This window comes from Eurypyga helias, unplaced genomic scaffold, assembly GCF_000690775.1.
Source record: "Eurypyga helias isolate BGI_N326 unplaced genomic scaffold, ASM69077v1 scaffold40936, whole genome shotgun sequence".
NCBI lineage: Eukaryota > Metazoa > Chordata > Aves > Eurypygiformes > Eurypygidae > Eurypyga > Eurypyga helias.
This window is the reverse complement of record NW_010255520.1, coordinates 9197-29014: the sequence shown is the minus strand read 5'-3', so window position 1 is coordinate 29014 and position 19818 is coordinate 9197. Positions and strand designations below refer to the sequence as shown.

At 46.3% G+C, this 19818-nt stretch overlaps 1 protein-coding gene across 1 annotated transcript in view; it reads right to left on the bottom strand.

Annotated features, from left to right (window-relative positions):
• Positions 1-9749: 9749 nt before the first annotated feature.
• The window catches only part of EAF1 (ELL associated factor 1), a gene marked incomplete at its 5' end in the record, with an annotated part of 16446 nt that continues 6377 nt past the window's right edge, over positions 9750-19818 (bottom strand). The window contains 3 exon segments of the mRNA XM_010153339.1: positions 9750-9900; positions 12148-12185; positions 12187-12355. Coding sequence (XP_010151641.1) covers positions 9854-9900; positions 12148-12185; positions 12187-12355 — 254 coding nt within the window.

The following is a 19818-nucleotide window of genomic DNA, read 5'->3' as shown; positions in this document are numbered from 1 at the left end:
ATGGAGAGTATTAGGAAGGGAGAGTATGTGCACTGCTGAAGACATGCTAGTTAAATCAGAAATAGAAATATTGGCATTTTACAGGTGAGTTCTGGTTTTATGGAGGTTCTACATCTTCCCAAAAATGAATCTGTCAGGTCCCAGGGGAATGACAGCATGAGGGTTGAGGGGATAAACCAATTTTCTGCCATGTGCATGGATTGGAGGAAGTGTGGAAGGGAAAAGTTTTTAAAGAATCAGGTTCCAGGAGTTACCTTTACAAAAGCCCTTGCCTGGTGTTGAGTGTGGTCTAGAAGGCTGGAAACCCGACAGCCCATGTGCTCCGGTAAGGGAGGGAAGAGCACCCTGCTAGGTGTTTACTATTCCCTTACTCCCCCAGGACACAGTGACATTACATGACGTGAGGAGAAGGGACGCAGGGGAGGGAGAGCGAGAAGCGGGAGGTGGAGGAGCAGAAGCATTTCTGAAACACGTCAGGCAAAGGCAATTTGCCACAGCCTGAGGCTGTGGTGTCTCTCCAAAACACTCAGCCACTGTTCTCCTCCACAGCTGGTTAGAAATCTGACAAATCCAGCCCATGGACTGGCCACCTTCAGGAGTTTTTTTACTCTTTTTTTTCTTAGGAAGAGCCCTCGTTGGCCTGCTCTTGGTGAGCTGCCAAGCAATTCGCATTAATTCGCCTGACCAGCTGTAAGAACCCGACTGCCCTCCCATGGCCCTCATTACGCACCCTTCCCGCCGATCTAAATACAGAAAGGTCAGGAGGGTGAGCTCCAGTAAATTATTAGAGATAGACCCTTAATTGCTGTGCTGCCTTGGCTTGTTCTCTTGCATCTCTACGCTGTCTCCGCAGTTTGATCTCCTAAGGAAAAAACATTTCCCTTGTTCCAGAATAGGATCAAGAAAGCCTAGGGGCGTAAAAACGGACGAGGGGGGCTGATCCCTGCATGACCAACCCCTCATAGACCTTCTTTACACCACAAACCTTGAAAAAGGAAATATTTCTGACTCTTATCTGTGCTGGTTCATTTGCAACATGCATTTCTTACATCCAGAGCCTTGTCTATCTCACTGGCTTGAGAGAGGTGCTGAAACAGCTGTCCCTGCAAAAACCTGGCCTGTGCAGGGCTTTCGATGGTGTTTGAACCACCACAACTCTACACACATTTTCACCGAGCCTGCAACAGCACCGGACGTCCTACTGCAGCACGGCAGCGGTGTGTTCCTCCAGGGACTCAAGCTGAGTGCCTGGTGCCCAGTGGATCAGTTTTTAACTGCTGAGCATCTACGCTGAGGTTACTAAAATGTAAAAAATTCCTGGCTGCTACGGTGTTTCCAACCCACCCGTGGGGTGCTGCATCCTCCCTGAGCGCACAACCCCCACCACGTCATCTCCTGGGGCTGGAGGCGAGGAGCCAGCATGCTGGTGTCTTGCAGATGGTTCCCCATTTGAATTCCCTGCTCCTGAGGATACTCAGCTTTCCAGGATGTCTAGACAGAGATTTGTGTTTTTCTTGTCTTTAATGAGGAATGCAGTTATGGCTGTTCTCTTCCCTTTGGGTTGCCTTTTTTTTAACCCATTGCCATGGTAAACGGAGTTGAGGAAAGAGCAAAGAAACTGTGAAGAATGATCCAAGCCAAGAAGATGTCGTAGAGGGAAGGTGAATCAGAAACGCACCATTTCTCAATTAAGTTTTAAACTACCAAAAAAGATGTTAGAAATCTACACAGAATGAAGATCCTGCGGCTCCCACAAATCCTGACTCCCTCCTCAACAGCTGAACATCCTATTGCTTTGGCAGTAAGAAATCAAGCACATAAACAGTGACAAAGATCTGGGCTGTGCAAAATCCACTTGCTAATTAGCAGCTTTCCCCGGTGTCATTGCCTGCTCCAAAATACAAACTCCAATTTTAAAACTCATCAAACAACCCCCAAATCTGTCCTCCCCCAAGTCGCTGCTTTTTACGAATCGGGAGGTCACGTGCTAAACGTGAAGGAGAACGCAGTGACGCGCTATCACCTCCCCGCTCCTGCAGGCAGGCGGTGTTGAAGTCTCCGTGGCTCTTGCCACCCAGACCAGCAGCGTCACCCCACACAGCCGGGTGCTGTGCATTAGCAGCCGAGCATCTCCAGGCTCCGTAGCGCTACGTGTTCATTAAAGCAACGGCACGCTACATAAACAGTGTACGGAAACGTGAGGGAAGTATTTGACGACTCAGCAGCCTGAAGGTGAGCCAGGAGGCTGGTTTCATCGTACATCACCTCACCTGAAGCTCTGTAGATATTTCTATCCATCCTCCCTTTATTCTGACCCTCAAAGCCCAGCACGAAGCCTTCATCCTACCGCATGCAGGTGAAAACACCACCAGCTGATTTTGAAGGAAGTTAATTTCCCTTGAAACATTCTGAAGCACAGGCTGCGCACACACTGAATATTCAGTGAAAACGGCATGAATCACCTCAAATACAGATGCGACGGTAGGAATGAAGAGTTGTGGACTTTGTTTAGGGCTGGCCAGCTGAGGGTCAGCAAGAAGCCAGCCAGGTGTAGCCAGAGGCAAGCCTTAGTGAGCGCAGGCTGCATACAGGGATGGGAGAAAGTGGGAGGAGGATGCTGGACAGCTTCTGCTGTTCCATCTTTTTTGGACGTAGAGGTTGGTACACCACAGCTCCTGCCTTTTTCACGAGGAAGTATCTGCCAACACTCTTGTTTACTGTTGGACCTATGTTGCTGTGAGCAGACCACACGGCCAGGCAAGCCAGGTGGGGGGTATATTATGAACTGGCTTATTAAGAGCTGAAAGGTGATTTTGCAAAGACCTGAATGTCATGAGGCACAATAATCTCTTCAGGCAAACAAACAGGATTTTTTGCAATTTGCAATCCTTTAGGATACCAAAGGGGCACAGAGATGCAGACTGTCCCTGATTTTCAGATTAATTGCTCCACTAGTATAAAAGATAATCATAATAGTCCCGAATTAGTTGATTGCTTGAAGTGCCAGAATCCTTAATGCTCTGCTATTTTAAACATATGGAAATTGATTCAACACTTATCCTCTATTTAGAGATGTAAATTTATTGAAAAAGATGCTGCTTCTTCCTAAGCTCCAGGCAAGCTCTGATACTTAGCTTTCTGGGCACAAGCAGGTTTTTACGAGGATTTGTGATTTTAACTACAGTGATTTATTTTCCTTCCAAAGGCTGGGAGAAGCAGAGGAAATTTGTATTGTCTACAGAGAAAAATAGAGGTAGGGTACAAGCACTGGTGTGAACTGAATAGGGTGGTATCTGGCATATCATACCTCCTCCCAAGCACCAACACTGGCCCAGGCCTTGCCCTGGCTTCTGTTGTGATGGCTCTGTCTGTGGGTCCACGCTGATGTTAGAAGCATCACGTATTTCTGTGACAGTCACTCGCTTTAGGGGAAAAGTGATAAAGACACCGAGCACAGGCAGTGATGGCAATGACATTGGTGAGGTCAACACCCCACGGCAAAGGAAGCTCCCCCCTTCCTTCCCCAATTCAGCCTAAGCTTCTAAAAGCAAACAGCATCGATCGTTCATCTGCAATTAAAAACTCTCCTCTGAAATTCGGACTGGTTTCCGCCTTCAGTCTGTTGGGATGCCTTCCTGCACCAGCAAACCTGGCGCTGAGGTTGAAGGCACGGGGCTGCCAGCACGATCAGATGAGAAAACCCGCAGCCCAGTCCTAGCTCTGCTGCTGACAGCCTGCTTTCTGATCTTACACGGTCACTTAGCACCCTCAAAGATTTGTGTGCATGACACAGGAACGCTGTTCGTGCCTCAAAGCTTGTGAAAATAGGAGTTTCTCCTGTGGAAGAGGATATTAAAAAAATAAATGGTTAAGTCTCAGCTATTTGATCATGTGTTATTATTCAGCATGATTCATATATTAATGCCATACTGCAAATGTCTCTGTAAAGCCTAGTATTATGCTTCTGGGATTAAGCAGTATTTCTTAACGTGTTTCTTATCCCAGTATTTTTGCAGAGGAGCTGGAACGGGGCCAGTTCACACAAGGGGCCTACAGGTTAGTGGTTAGCTCAGGTCAGGAGAGCACTCTCAGAGGGAACGAACGCCCCAGTCATCCCCGCTTTGGTTTGCATCATGGAGAGGGCACCCGAGGTGGATGCATGGCATGTGGTGCGCACACTGCAATCTCAACGCACTTCAGCGTTGCAGATCTGCTCCAGGGTTGTACTGCTTGCTGGCGTGGACACAGCTACAGTGTATTTACTGCACCTTAAAATCTCTCGATGGTATTTAGGGAGCCAGTTGACTGGCTGGATTAATAAACCACCAAACCTGGGATCTTGACTGGGTGGCGTTTAAGCGGTATGTTCTTATTTACACCAGTGTGATTATGATGCTGAGCCCAGCTTCAGGGGCATGGAAGAAGAATCTGGCTCCATTCCTGAGGCAAAGCAGCTTTGCTTTTTGCATAAGCCTTAAAAACTTAATTTGGAGTAAGACAGGGCTAGCACAGAGCTGGTTTTTGGAAGTGCCCGTTCACGTCTGGGCGTCAGTATCTTTTATGCCAGTGGGAACTGGTGATCTCCCTTGTCTCAAGACCCACTAGTTCCCTTCTGAAAAAAGCAGGGAACCACCAGAGCCTGCTGCTGCTGCTGCGTGGTCCCCACCCCTCCCCTTCCCTTCTGCCTTCGCTCTCCACCATCCCAACCCAAGCGACCCGCTCTCTTCCCTAAATTAGGCGATGACTGCATCCCTAATATACTGCTTACATCGGGAAGGGGAGGGTGACAGCCACCAGCATCTCTCAGGGCACTGAAAGCCTCTCCCCCATGCCAGTGGCTAGGGTGTGACACAGCCGAAAAAGGCTGTGACAAAGGTTTTCCATGGGGCCCAAAACCAAAGCTATCTGGTCTGGGAAGAAACGCAGGCTTAAATTTTCATGCAAAACCTCCAGTGTGATTATTAAGTGTCTGAAACTTAGCAGGGCCAAACATCTCACTAAAACTCTTGTGCAAATGGCTTTAACAAGGCATTTCTTGGCCCCCTTGTTCTCCAGACTCTCCTCCTCCCGGCCACAGGACCACGGTAGCGGTGAACTGTGTGTTCTATTTGCAGTGACGCTGTGCAATCGAGCCAGGCTAGCTCGGGCCGCGGCCTGGCGGGAGAGCACCCTCAGTGTGCGCAGCAGCTGCTCAGGCTATTCCACCCTCTCCCATCTCACTGCTTAAGGCATTTCTTGGCCCCCTTGTTCTCCAGACTCTCCTCCTCCCGGCCACAGGACCACGGTAGCGGTGAACTGTGTGTTCTATTTGCAGTGACGCTGTGCAATCGAGCCAGGCTAGCTCGGGCCGCGGCCTGGCGGGAGAGCACCCTCAGTGTGCGCAGCAGCTGCTCAGGCTATTCCACCCTCTCCCATCTCACTGCTTGTTTTGTCCAACGGTTTTCGTTCAGTCCCAGTGAAGGCAAAGTCACAGGAGAGGGAGGCAGGTGGGTCCATTCAGGAGGTCTCTGTCATTTACAAACACCCTTCTCACATAAACCAGAGGTAGTTATCAGCCAAGTAACTAACTGCTAGTTCATTAATCAGCTTATCTTTTGAGAACAGGGTTTGGGTGCACAGCCAACTCCTTTAAATTCACGTCTGTCCCAAGGATGCCCCAGCATCCCAGTTTTTGGTTTTAAGGCAAGCATTGGCAAGGCTTTTTTTCCCTTTCAGTTATTACATGTGTTTGTGTGTATAAAAACCCTGGTAAATAACCAGGTTACATTCAAGATGTGCCACTGGAAGTTGATCTGAGACCCTCAGGTGGCAGCAGAAGCCTTCATCCCGCCAAGATGCCCATCGCTCACCAGCCGTGTCTTCCATGGGATCTCTGACTCGGCACTAGCAGGAAATGCGTAGCAGGCTGAACAACGAAGCACAGGCAATTACTGAAAACAGGTGTTCTCCATACATTTCTCCTGGTTTCAAAATGAAAAAGAAAGTTTAAAAACAAGTAAAAAAGTGAAAAGATACATGCATGGATTGTTGGACTTTAAAAATTTAAATAAATGGACTTGGAAGGAGGGAAAAAAAAGACACTGAAGCCTTGCGCAGCGAGGTGTTTCTCTGCACAGCTAGAGAGAGGCACAGAGCCAGCCCGTAACAAAGTCAATCGATTTAGACATAGACTCTTCAAAACAAACAGGCTGCCCGCAGTGAAGTTCTGAGCTATTCCAAGGAACGCTGAAGCACACAAACATTTTCAGTCCGCCTTCTCCACAGAATCGCTTCAGCCGAGCCTTACACCAGGTGGGGGATGCTTTGGTGGGGCGAGAGAGGGTGGGGCCACACGCTCTCCCAAACGCACGACCCTCCTCAGGGGAGTGGGACGAGGTGACGGCTGTGCGGTTGAGCCGGAGCGACTCCAGGCGTGCCCGCTCCTAGGCCGGGTCAGCCGTGGGTGGAAGCTTTTCCGCATGCGGCAAATTTGAAACACCAGCTGGGGCATCGCTGTGAACGGCGTTTTGCAGTATCTAGGATGGACAAGCAGGTGAGAGAGTCTGTCCTTTTTGAAACAAACCCTTTTTATTAAAAAAAAAAAAAAATTGCAATTGAAATGATGACAGTTTAATTGACTCAATTTAAATCATTATTGACCACTACTCCTAGAGCAGTTCTAGTGATGGGAAAGGTCATAAGCTGACGGGAAAGGTCATAAGCAGGCCACAGTTGCTGAAGCTTTAAGCAAAGCCAAACCACCGAAATGGGTGAAGTCCCCGAAGGGAAGAACGCGTCAGAAAGCAAAGCTGTCTGGAACCGCTGACCTCACCACCGCCAGCGGGCAGCCGTCCCACGAACACAAAGAAACGTTTACTTGGTTTCAGTTCATTCCGATAACTGCATTCCACGTGCACTGTCCGTTCACGTTTAAACCAACCGCCATACGGAAGACGTCCCTACTCGATGCGCAGAAAGCGGCGTTAAGGTGGTAAGATGCGGCAGTGTTAAAATCCTGCGGGATTAGAACCTCCTAGGAATAACCAGGAATACTTTGTTTCATCACCACGTTTAAGCAAGACGTGTCCTAGCCAATTTATTTCTGCAGCATGTTAAAGATATTGCCAACTCATTAGAAGAATTCTAACCGACTGCTTTTCTGCAAGTCATTTGAATTCCAACTTCCATCGGAATAAATCTTGCTGCAAATCATGAACAAATGAACCACCATCTCATAAGAACAACTTTCACTATTTCTTAACGTAGGAGACATCAAATTTTAAGAGCCCCAATCAAATTGTCAGGCTGGCAGTGGCTTTAAAACACACTCACGTGCCTTTAAAGAATGGGAAAAAAGTGGCAGCCACCCTTTCTGTCCTTAGGGAGTTGCCTACTGCGCTCCCCACACGGTTCACCTTCACAAAACACGTGCCACATACCTAAGAGAGCTGTGAGAAAGGTGGAGATCCCAGAGGTTCTCTGGCAAGCGATGATGGGAGCAGCTCGGGACGCAGTGGCTGGTCACACATGTGTGGGGCCTGCGGGCCCCTGCGTTACTCACCAGCCCCGTGGAGAGCCAGAGGCTGCAGCCCACCTGCGGGACACGCGGCTCAACAGCTCACGAACAACAGGTTGGCCACCCTCGATATGACCTATCTCCAAGGGGCACTAAGGATGGTCAAACGTGGCTTAAAGGCTGCATGAAATTGTGTGGAAAAAACACGGATTTTGTTACCAACAGAGAGGGGAAGAAACCTTTTAGGGAGGGACAGCACGGAAACATGGCCTAGAGCACAAAATCAAGGCAGAAATTGATGATCTGACCACAGCTGTCCCACTCATCCACCTAAACCGTAACGAAATGGGCAATTCAAAGCAACGTAGCCCACTGTTGTCTTATCCCGTTAAGCTTCATATATTTTATTTACACGTAATCAGTAAACTTCCTATGGCATGTCCCAGATTTTAGAAGGCACAAGCAGCCGGCGAACGATACGCAACGAAAATGCTGCACTGCTGCTTTTCCACCTAAGCGCAAATAACATCCGCAGAATTTGGGAATAAGCCCCAGTAATGGGGAAGTGGCATCAGAGAAATGCCTCCCTGCTTACTCCGATCTTAAGCTGGGGAAAAGTCAGGAGCAGTATTAGCATTAATTAGACTGCCAACTGCCACGCAGATCTCCTGCACCAAAGTGTAAAATCCCCAATTGGTCCAAGCTTGTTAGAACAGAACATTTTCGCCATCAGAGAAGGAACAGGGGGAAAAAAAAAAAAACAACCCAGGAAGAGGAAAAAAAAAAAGGGAGAGCAATTGTGGCTTTATGTCAAGTGTATTTCATAACTGTCTGTTAAAATATGCACCCACATCATAAAACGCTGAAAAACCCAAGTGTTTTTAAATGTATGTACAATAATGCAAAAATATGCCTAAATATGTATCCAATGCAAAAAAATAAACCATTTAATAAAATCTCCCTTCAAATTTCCCCTTGCTCTTCAACACCTTAAAAAAAAAAATACGGAAAGAGCTCCTTAAACAAACAGGAGTTAAAACACAAACTAACTGACAGACAAAAGCAGTGCAAAGCAGACACTTTAAAGTGGAGAGGCATCCAATCCAGCTTCCCATTCCTCTGGATGACACCACAACCACAGCCCCACTTTTCCTATGCCAGCTGAATTTCGGGTTTAAAGAGTCAACCTGGTGGCCAAGCTGTAAGAGGCTGCCTGTGGCACTCATTTTCCATACACGCAAAAAAAAGTTAATGATAATCCAAGCACCCTTTAAACCCCCTTAAAGAGGGGTGAATTTCACCCCAGGTAAACACTGCACGTTCGGTATAACCCTGCCAAGCACAGAGATCCCATCCAACAAACCACAGGAGCTAAAGTCTGCCTGGACAACTGTGGTGGGAGAGGGAGTTCTGCTGCTTCACAGTTGTTCAGTCACCTTTCTGCATTCTCTAGGAAACTGCAACCGGGTCTGGTCTTGCAGCTTCAGCAAGTCCGGTATCTCGTATCTGCAACGTTGCAATTTCACTGGTAACTGGGCTGCCAAGTATTTCTGAAGACCAGGTCTGAATGTCCGAGTTAAATGGGACACTTGCACAAGGTAACGCCGACCTGCTGCCTCTCTGGGTGTGTTCAGGTGACTGATGTATATCCTTTACCTTGAGTACAGTTCGTTGCATGTGAAACGCAGTCCTTTGCAAAAGCAATCTGAAGAGGTTTCTGTATTCCTCCCTATAGGAAAGGTGGCAGGAATTGAAGCTCTGTTTAAAAAAACCTGCTTGTAAGGCACTGGCGCAGCAAGGTTTGTGACGAATACGGTTTCGTGATTTCTCTTTTCCGGCTGTTTAAAAGTGAGTCCATTAAACCCACCATAAATAGCAATAAAAAGACACTAGAAAAGTCCCAAATCAATCAACTTGGCATTGAAACTTAATTTACGACAGTCCCACTTCAGTGCACACACAAGCTCCTCCATGTGTTTTTAAACTCACTGTTGGCTCATGCTCACCCTCTGTACAAAAGTCCCGCCCCCCCAAGTCATGATATATCTTCTACAAACCGATTTTTAGATGACATCATAAAGTTACACATTAAACTTACAGATGATAGACAGGAACATATATTGGCTTACCCACTGTACATACCTACTTAAATCTTTAAAAGAATAAGAATATACATAAAATATACACTTAATTCACAAAGCAGAACGGCCCTCAACATCTGCTATTTTGCAGGGCTATGCATTTCTTCTGTTAAAATTCCACACATGGAACTATCTCTGTGCCAGCTCCTCTTCATAAGCAACAGGATCACTCCAAGGGAAATTAGTTCTTCGTGTATACGTAACGGAAGCTTAGCCTCTAGTCATCACTGTCACTCCCAGACTCACTCAACTGCAAGTCATTTCCTATGGAAAACAAAACCCAACAAAACCAAACAAGTGGGTAGGCGTCAATTCACATTTCATGGCAATCAAACCAAAGCACGGTCACATTTACACTGGAAGATTTAAATAAGAATAACACAAGAAATGAATGCAAACGGCATCTGTCATTTCATGCTCCCTGGGCCCAAGACCATTAAGAGCTGCTTGGGGCTAATGCTGGGTGGGATCCAGGCCAAACCCAGCGTTCTTGGCTCCCCAGTCACCAAAGCTGCTCCCCCCGGTCGGAGAGCAGCACCCCCCACACTAGCAGCTGCGGAAGGCCTTCCACTGCCTCCACCCAGCCAAGCTCCCGAATATGGCTCTGTGACAAGGCACTGAGGAATTCCCTGGCTTTCTCAACCCTTTTAAAATAGCTGGGGTTTTTGTTTGTTTATTTTAAGGCCATTTGGGTAGACAAGGCGAGGCCTCCACACGTCAATAAACCAAAAGGAATGTTAAAGCCATCACGGCTCAAGGCTATCTGCTGAACTAAGCTGACACACGCTGTGCCAGTAAAGGCCCCTCTCCGAAGCGCAAGGAGGGATCAGACAAAAGGAGGCCAGGATACAGACCAAACCTACAGTCTCAAAGAGCACCTGTGATTTGGTGAGGTGGAGGGGATAAAAGAGGGCAAGAATCATGCTTGTGTTCTGGTAACCAAACCTAGCTCTTCCAGAATTCTCTCTGTCCCAAACACCCATCCCCTGCAGAGCAGCTATGCAATGGCTATGCCCTGGATTTCTTCATCTCCTCTCCCATTTTATGAAAACTTGGGTTAGGGGTAATTCTCCCCATGTAGATGGTCACCAGTGACTCGACTACTCAAGGACGTATTAATCCTTGGCACAAATGTTTAAATCCAAAAGCAAAAATCATTGCCTGAAAAAAGTGCCCCAATTCTCCTGAAGTCAGAGGTTTCTTGACATTAAATGACCCATGCTGTATTGTCATGGCCCAGGAGAAGCAGGGAAGAGAATCATAGAATCACAGACTGGTTTGGGTTGGAAGGGACCTTACAGACCATCCAGTTCCAACCCCCCTGCCATGGGCAGGGACACCTTCCACTAGACCAGGTTGCTCAAAGCCTCATCCAGCCTCGCCTTGAACACTTCCAGGGATGGGGCATCCACAGTTTCTCTGGGCAACCTGTTCCAGTGCCTCACCACCCTCTCTGGGAAGAACTTCTTCCTGATATCCAATCTAAACCTCCCCACTTTCAGTTTAAACCCGTTACCAGGTTGTGAGAGCCTGCTCACGACCAGAAACAGGGAAATGGAAAGAGTCCTGCTGACCTTGTTGAACTTCGGATTACACCTAGGCATTCATTACTGACAGAAGGTCTGACAGGCCCCTCCAGTTTTCCAGCTGGCCTCTTCAGTACTGTCTGTGTAATACACTTGTCCCCTGGAAGCTGTAAACGCTGCATTTATCTGCATTTAAACTCCACCAGCTCCCTATGTGTGGGTGCTGAAAGACGTGGAAAAACATCCCTCAGGAGGAATCAAGAACAGTTCGTGCTAAGTGCTGGTGTCTTGTAAATGCAACGTTTTAACTCCACCGAGTTAGAATATACCTGATGTAGCAGACAGAAAGAGCAACACAGATGTACACCATCTCCCCAGAGAGACTCTCGTGGAGTGAGTTTGTACTGATTCAATGCTTGCGAACACCATAGCTCTGATATTTTAACTAAAAACATGGCACGGCAAATTTCCCTTCAAAACGTGAAAATGCAGCTGAGACGAACACAGTGTGGAGTAAATACTCTGAAAAAGCAATACAGCGAACAAAGACCGCAGAGACTGTGCGGTTATGATCGCAGGACAGCCTTGGGTCATTCACCATTCTTTGCAGACCTTTAACTGACACATGTGACAACCCCACTATTTATGTCTAACCTGTGTTTTCCCACTAAAGTAATTCCCATCCTCCTGCACGGCCGCTTCGCTACCCACCCACTCCACCCAGAGGCCTGACTCAGGGCTCAGCATGGTCCCTGGGGGCCATTGCACCGACGTCCACCGGCTCGAGACCAAACTAAAGTGATCTCCACACCTTCAGACAGGTCTCAGCCTCCTGTTCAAAACACCTGCCCACATGTTTCAGCCAGTGCATCTCCCTGGGACTACTATTTGGCACACTGCACTTTGTGGAGTTAGCCTAACATGCTAAGAAAACGAGCAGTGTCAAGCAGCTTCCCACAGCGAGAAGACACAAGCTTTTACTTACGGAGCGTGTTCATGAGCTGATTGCTTCCTTGCGGCCTTCCTGTTGTTATACTGCTGGTGCGGTGGCTGGGAAGGGGAAACATGTGCTGGCTCTTCCCCCTCACTGCTGGAGCTTTCATCTTCACTCCCAGATGAGCTTTCTGAATCCGATGAGCTGCTTCCACTGCTGCTGCTCATCTGCTCAATAATTTCAACCTCTGCTCTCAGCTCTGAAATAAAAGGAAATTCATCTGGTTGAAACCATAAACAGGGCCCCATGGAATTTGGGAAAAGAATGTGAAAATGCAATATTCAATTGTCACATATAATTTATCACATCAAAGTATCTCACATGAAAAAGAGAAAGAGAGGAAGGAAAATCAAAAAATCCTGAAAGCTTTTTTACTTAGTTGTTGTAGCTAAATTTAAAGAAGCAACAGCATAGGTTATTATCATAAAACCTTCACTTCTGCTACTATTATAATTTGTATACTTTACATTCCTGAAAGCACTTTCTGCTTCGTTTCTTTTGACGCGTTATATGCTGTACGTACAAACTAAGCACACTTCCCGGTTGAGTTTTACAGTCCAACAGCCAGCCCAGTTTTTAAAAGCATCTTAACGTGGAAGAACCTAAATCGTTACATGTCAGTGACATTCAGGCTTTTGGCAAACACAAAAAGGGGGAGGAGGGGTGGAAATAGGCACATGATCAGAACAGAAGCTGCCTCGACCAGATAACGTTTGAAACTGTTCTAGTGCAAAGCCTCACGACTCATTTTAAACAAACTTCAGAAGCAGATGGATGGTATCAGGTAACTTTGCAGTGGGGCAGTTGAGAAAGGAGTGGTAGTAGTACCGTAACGTGCTACAGAACTTACAAGTACCCAGGAAAATAGAGAGACTACTCTGAAACTGGGAGGTTATTCAAGCCAGGCACATCCCACTTCAGGGTTTCCAATGCAAAGAAATACTGGCATTCCATGACAGCACCACAACAGCTGCACAAGCAACCGCTGGTGGTGGCTGAACGACCGGTAACTAACCGGCTATTAAGATAAGGCACCCCAAATCATGCCAAATTGTTAAATTTGTCCTAATTATAGGTGGCCTAACATTATTGGAGCAGAGTTTTCTTGTATCCACCCACAAAGTCAAGTACCTAGAACTAGTCAGTTCACCTAGGTAGGTTTCCATGGCAGAACAATATTCACACGTGTTACGCCTAGGATGCGAAACCCTCAGAATTTAGGTTTTTGTTGTGCTAGCAGTTCTATACTGAGCTAGAACTCAGTGATTGCCCTGGAGAAGTCACAGGCTAACGGGACAAGAATGAAAGAAGGGAGAGGCGAGGTATTTATTATCTCTACCTGACAAATGGAGAACTGATGCCAGGAGCAATTCACCTGAGGTCAGATGTGTGTCAGAGTGAGACGAAGCCCAGTTCCTTAGCTGGGGACATCCTTGTGTATGGCATAACCAGACTATGTAAAATGAGTCTTATGTGTAAAAATGGCACAATTTTAATGCTTCTTATCTTCAGCCCCAGCAGGCGTAAGTCTGAGAAACTGGAACTCTTCCATTTTTTTAGTAAGACCCATTTTCCTTGGGCTGCTTAACACTACAGAGTAACAGCCTCCATATTATTTGCTGGAGAGAGTTCCTCTAGCTCAGCATGTATTAGTTTTAGAAATTAACTTTTCTTTTGCCAGTATTAAACCTGCTATTTTGCAATTTCAAAGTTCAGACCTCAATTTCAAACATTATAGTTATACTGAATTAGAGGCAAGGAAGGTGGATTGAAAGGGAACAACCATATAACTAACTCCAGCTGGGTATTAAAGGATAGTGGGGTTGTTCCTGTAACTTACTTCCTAAATCTTGATCCCTGGCTAGACCACCTGTGCTCTCTGTACTTTATTTGTATGCCAGGTAAAACTTACTCTTTCATCTTGAAGACACAACATAAGAGACCACTGGAAGAAGGAAGAAGAATACATGATTAGGCCAGCAGAAGATACTACTTTGCACTGTAATGTCTTTTTCACTTCCTCCCTCTCAATGCAGTCTTGCAGGTTTTAAAAATCCATTTCATGCCTGAAGTCTGATACACAGACAAATGAGCACTTGTAAGTCACTATTCTTAGCTTACCCATATCAAGGATTTCAAATGGTAATGATTCTCAGTGTCCAAGGCTAAGAAATTCATAGGGGAAAACTAAAGGACAGGTAACAGAAATAAGGGTTCTTTCCCTTTAAAAAGCCCAGATTTACTTTTTTCCTAGCTTAATGGTGTAAAAGTCACACATACCTCTAGTGATGATTTTATAGTGATAACAATAATACATTGTCAGAATATTCTGGATTGTAGCAAGCACAATCTCCTACAGAGCACAGTCCACACTGCAAAAAGATTCAAGAAAAGTCCAATAAAGGACAAGTGTCCGAGAATGACACACGGACGCTTACAGAGCTACAGGCTATGGCTGAAATGGAGGTGTGGTGGCAAACGGGCCGAAAAGAACACAGCAGCCTGGAAAGCAGCATATAGGGTAGTGTGAAGATGGTGAAGCAACTAAGAGGCATTGGTAGTGAAAGGGAAAAGAACTAGGGGAAAAACCCACATCTAAACCAGAAGTTTGAACTCGATACAGTAGGTGAAGAGGTAGCCGAAGGAAGTGATGCAGCCTGACAAATGGGAAAGGAAGATTAGCCTGGCTAATTTTAAACAGAACGAGACACTAGTGTCAGATTGAAAAGTGAGGGTTTTCTGCTGGAGGGGCCAAAAACTAAGAGCCTAAAGCGTTTTGGTTATGAGGAGGGAAAAGGAGAATGCCTTGGCAGAAGCGGTAAGGCCCACTACGTTGAACACAGGCAGAGAAAGCAAAGCAGCACCAGTATCATAGAATCATAGAATGGTTAGAGTTGGAAGGGACCTTAAAGATCATCTAGTTCCAACCCCCCTGCCATGGGCAGGGACACCTTGCACTAGACCAGGTTGCTCAAAGCCACATCCAGTCTGGCCTTGAAGACATCCAGGGATGGGGCATCCACAACATTTCTGGGCAACCTGTTCCAGTGCCTCACTACCCTCTCTGTGAAGAATTTCTTCCTGATATCTAATCTAAACCTCCCTGATTTCAATTTATACCCATTACCCCTCGTCCTATCACTACAGGCTCTTGTAAAACGTCCTCTCCCAGTACCCTTGTAGGCCCCCTTCAGATACTGGAAAGCTGCAATGAGGTCTCCCCAGAGCCTCCTCTGCTCCAGGCTGAACAAGCCCAGTTCTCGCAGCCTTTCGTCATAGGAGAGGTGCTCCAGCCCTCTGATCATCTTCGAGGCCCTCCTCTGGACTCGCTCCAAGTGGTCAATATCACAAGCTCCGAGGACAGGGAAGTTAAGGGTGTTAGCAGGAACAGTGGCCACTGGCAGAAACTTGCTCCGAGCCCATCTTCTAGTCAACTTTTGCCTCACAGGCGGCCAGCTTCCCTTCAGGCCTCTCCTGCCTCTTAACTCCTTGAGGCCAGAATTCTAAAGATCTCATCTCTGCAGATGAGAGTAGTTGTTCTCACCAATGTTATGGTGGCTGCTGCATCGCTAAGAGTCTGTCAGGCAGAACTCCAGCAAGGACCACTAAGGAAGCGTGTTCAAAACCCTCGTGTCGCCTTGTCACAGATATCGTGGCTAAGCCAACGATGACACAAAAGCCTTGTAGAAAAAACACACATGCTTTAAAATTGTCCAACTTCACATCTTCCTATTTGCCTGTTATGCTTAGGTGCAGTTATAGGTACCGAAGCCTTGGCTCAACGTTTCCTTGCGGTGCCTCCAATTATAAGAGTCGCATGTGTACGTGTGGTGGAGTCGCCATCCCTGGAGGTGTTCAGGGAACGTGTAGACGTGGTGCTTGAGGACATGGTCGAGTGGGTACGGGAGTGTTGTGGTGCTGGTTGGACTAGATGGTCTTACAGGTCTTTTCCAACCTCGGTGATTCTGTGTATATATGTGCTAAGCTGAACAACAAAACAGTCAGCCCTTTCCTAGAATTTTTTGCACCCTAAGATCAAATGTCTCACGCTGATGTACCTTTAAGGTTTAAAGCCTGACAAGAGTCAGGATATATAACAGCAGTTACGTTTGAGAAAGCTTTTCCACATAGCATAGTTTTGAATGCTTGCCTTAAATTGAGCGTACATCATCTAAAAAGGCTGACGTGGCTAGGGGAACCTGATCTTTTGCACATTTCATGTTACAACTGTAGACTTTCTTTCAAGAAAACAAAACGGCTTACTGTTTTATACTGGCAGTCAATTGAGAGGAAAAAACTCAAGGTCAGAAATCATTAGACAAACAGAAAAGCCTTTCTCAACGGGGCTGTCTTCCGTATACATTCAGTATCAAATGTCTTAATTTCTTCCCAGAATTGTATCTAAGGGTTCTTACTTCCTCTCTCAATTCCAATAGGCTACACAGAATTTTTAACTAAACCCCTAACCCTGGCCTGCAAGAATACCCAGGACTTGTGGAAAGAAAGTAATTCAGCCTTAGGGAGGATAAGGGTGCACGCCCATAGCAGAACAGTGGTATGCAAGGTGGAAAGGAATCAACCTGGTAGGGGCACTTGCGGAGTATGAGGAGCCCGCAGCTAGAAGGGACAGTATTTTACACTGAAGTGCTGCATTTCAGCTAAACAAGATCATCTCAGATTTTCAAGCACTAAATTTACAGTCTCCAAACCACCAACACGTTTCTGTGGGTTTTTTTTTTCAAGTATGGCATGCTGTAATTATGTCAATGTTATTAAAAACATTTCTATTGTGGTCAAATACGCCTGATAAACGCCGATTATTTCATGCACATAAATGGCTGCATTGTGGTTTCTGTGTGCAAATGTTCGCCGCTTAACGAAATGGCATCAGATGTAGCCAAATATTCAAAAGAACAAGCTCTTACTCTCTCTTTTGCTCCCTTCAGGCAGGAGGACAACACGAAAGCTTGCAGGGGAAAAGATTCCTCTGATGCAGGACCCTAGTCACAGCCTCCCAAAGGCTGCTCTGCATGAAGGAAAGGACCGGTTAAAGTCCCACATACTCCTGACTCTGTCCTCAGGCACTGTTGTTGGCAGCTGTGTAAGGGGACAGAGACCTGACACCTCATTTCCCAGCTCACCTGTAAGGGAGCAATGGGAACACTCAGCTGAGGGTACCAGGGGAAAGCAGAAACTTGCACAGAGGTTAATCTAAAACTGTTGCTACACATCACAAGGGCTGTGTGTCCTACCACACCTTAAGCAGAGCATACTAAGAGCAACAGAGTGCCATGGCACCAGAGGTGCTTTCAATCACCTCCTCTGGGGACTGTTCCGTGTCCATTAAAGAAAAAACACAGAATTTCAGCTTTATGTTTATCTTGCCTTTGTCCAAAGGAGACACTTCACCCAAAAGAAAAGCTACTGCTTGAATGGAAACAACAGTCTCTTTGAACTTCCCTATCTTTGTTCATAAAAAAAGGGAAGTAACCAGGGCTAAGGACCCTCTCACAGCTTTTACAGTTAAGTTTTATTAATTATTTTCATTGTATGATGGTGCCATTTTAGTTCTGCCTGTCCCAGTAGGTTCTTAGGACATAAATGGTTTAGCAATGCTGACACTCTAGATCATCAATGCTGGAAACAAGTTATAAAGAGCATATACAGTAACCAAAAACCACCCTGCTCAGGTATTTGTGCTCTCTCTTTCTGGGCCTTGAATGACTCTAGATAACACCAACTTAAAGTCCTATTTTTAGTACAGGTCAGGTGTTCTTTTGCTTGACTTTGGAAACAAAACTCTGCAGGTTATTTACTTTGAGGTACTGTCCACCAAAAGACGATCAGGTGACAGAAATATTACAAAGACAGTTCTAAACAATGTGACTTGTATTTTAGACCACTAGAAAATTATCTTTGTAGAACAGATGTCACACTAGACAAATGTAATTGCTTTACTATAACATGACCTTTATATACGTTCAGCAATTTGTAAAAGAGTACCCCAATGGTTAAGTAACATTATACCCCACAAGAAAAGACATTTCAAATTCACAACTGATTAAATGTTTAAATTAATGTATCACCTGTTATCTTTCTCCTTACCTATTACACAGAAAATAAAAATGGCAATGCAGCTAAGGGAACTGTAGCTAACAGACTTTCAGACGTTGATTCTGTCTGCTGACCAGCATCCAGGTATTGAAAATACTACTGCTGCCAAAGAGTGAGACCAGTCAGCACCTATGCAAACACACAGACAGCTCAGCAGTAAAAATGTCACCTAGTGATCACCACAAACTGAAAAAATACGCTGCTAAGTAACTAACATAGTCTGGGCAATTAACATAGGCTAAGTCTACAGGAAAAATAGCTACATGGGACAGAGAAAAAGAGAAAGAAGAAGAATCCCAGGAAAAAAAATACAAGACAGAAAGAGCAATCTTTAAATAAAATTGCATCTGGTGCCAGACAAGAAACACAAGAGAACCAAATAAAAATTTAAAGTCTTCCTCATTCTGATGGTGTTTTCCACAGCAAAAACACGTATGACACCTGTATGAAAGGAAGGATGTGGGCAACGGAAGTGCTCACTGCTCACAGCAAAACATTGAGCCAAAGCGTTGCTTGAGCAGGAGACCAAGTTGAGCCAGACATCCCTTCAAGGTACTTTAATAGTAAGTATTGAAACTATACGCAGAAGCTGTGGAGGACTGGTTATGGTAAAGGGGAAGCTGCAGGCTTGTTCACTCTCTCATACCTCCCCTACTGGCAAGGCTTAGCACGGCACGAATGCCATGATGGGGACATGGCACACAGCCCTTCCATCCCACTGGCAAACAGCTCCAACCTTACTCAGTGCAGGAATAACTTCCATTCAAGTTACTCGATTCCAGAACTAGATCTTGAACCATTAGCTTATGTTGTTGTGGTTGTTGCCCAAGATACCCGTCCAACTCATCTTGCACTCAGCTGCAGATTTCCGAATTTATGCTTACTTTGTCTTCTTTTCAGAACAGAGCAATAGTTTGGGAGAGAGAAAACTATCCACCAAGAGGTCGTTCTCTCATGCCAGAGAAACATCTATGCTGGCAGAAGAGAATAAAGCACAAGGACAGGCTGGGCAGAGATTGGATAGAGAGCAGCTCTGAGGAGAAGGACTTGGGGGTACCGGGGGATGCAAAGCTGGACATGAGCCGGCAGTGTGCGCTGGCAGCCCAGAAAGCCAACCGTATCCTGGGCTGTATCAGGAGAAGTGTGGCCAGCAGGTCGAGGGAGGGGATTTTGCCCCTCTGCTCTGCTCGCCTGAGACCCCACCTGGAGTGTTGTGCACAGCTCTAGGCAGCTCTGAGGAGAAGGACTTGGGGGTACCGGGGGATGCAAAGCTGGACATGAGCCGGCAGTGTGCGCTGGCAGCCCAGAAAGCCAACCGTATCCTGGGCTGTATCAGGAGAAGTGTGGCCAGCAGGTCGAGGGAGGGGATTTTGCCCCTCTGCTCTGCTCGCCTGAGACCCCACCTGGAGTGTTGTGCACAGCTCTAGGGCCCTCAACATAAAAAGGATATCAACCTGCTGGAGTGAGTCCAGAGGAGGTCACGAAGATGCTCAGAGGGCTGGAGCACCTCTGCTATGGGGACAGGCTGAGAGAGTTGGGTTTGTTCAG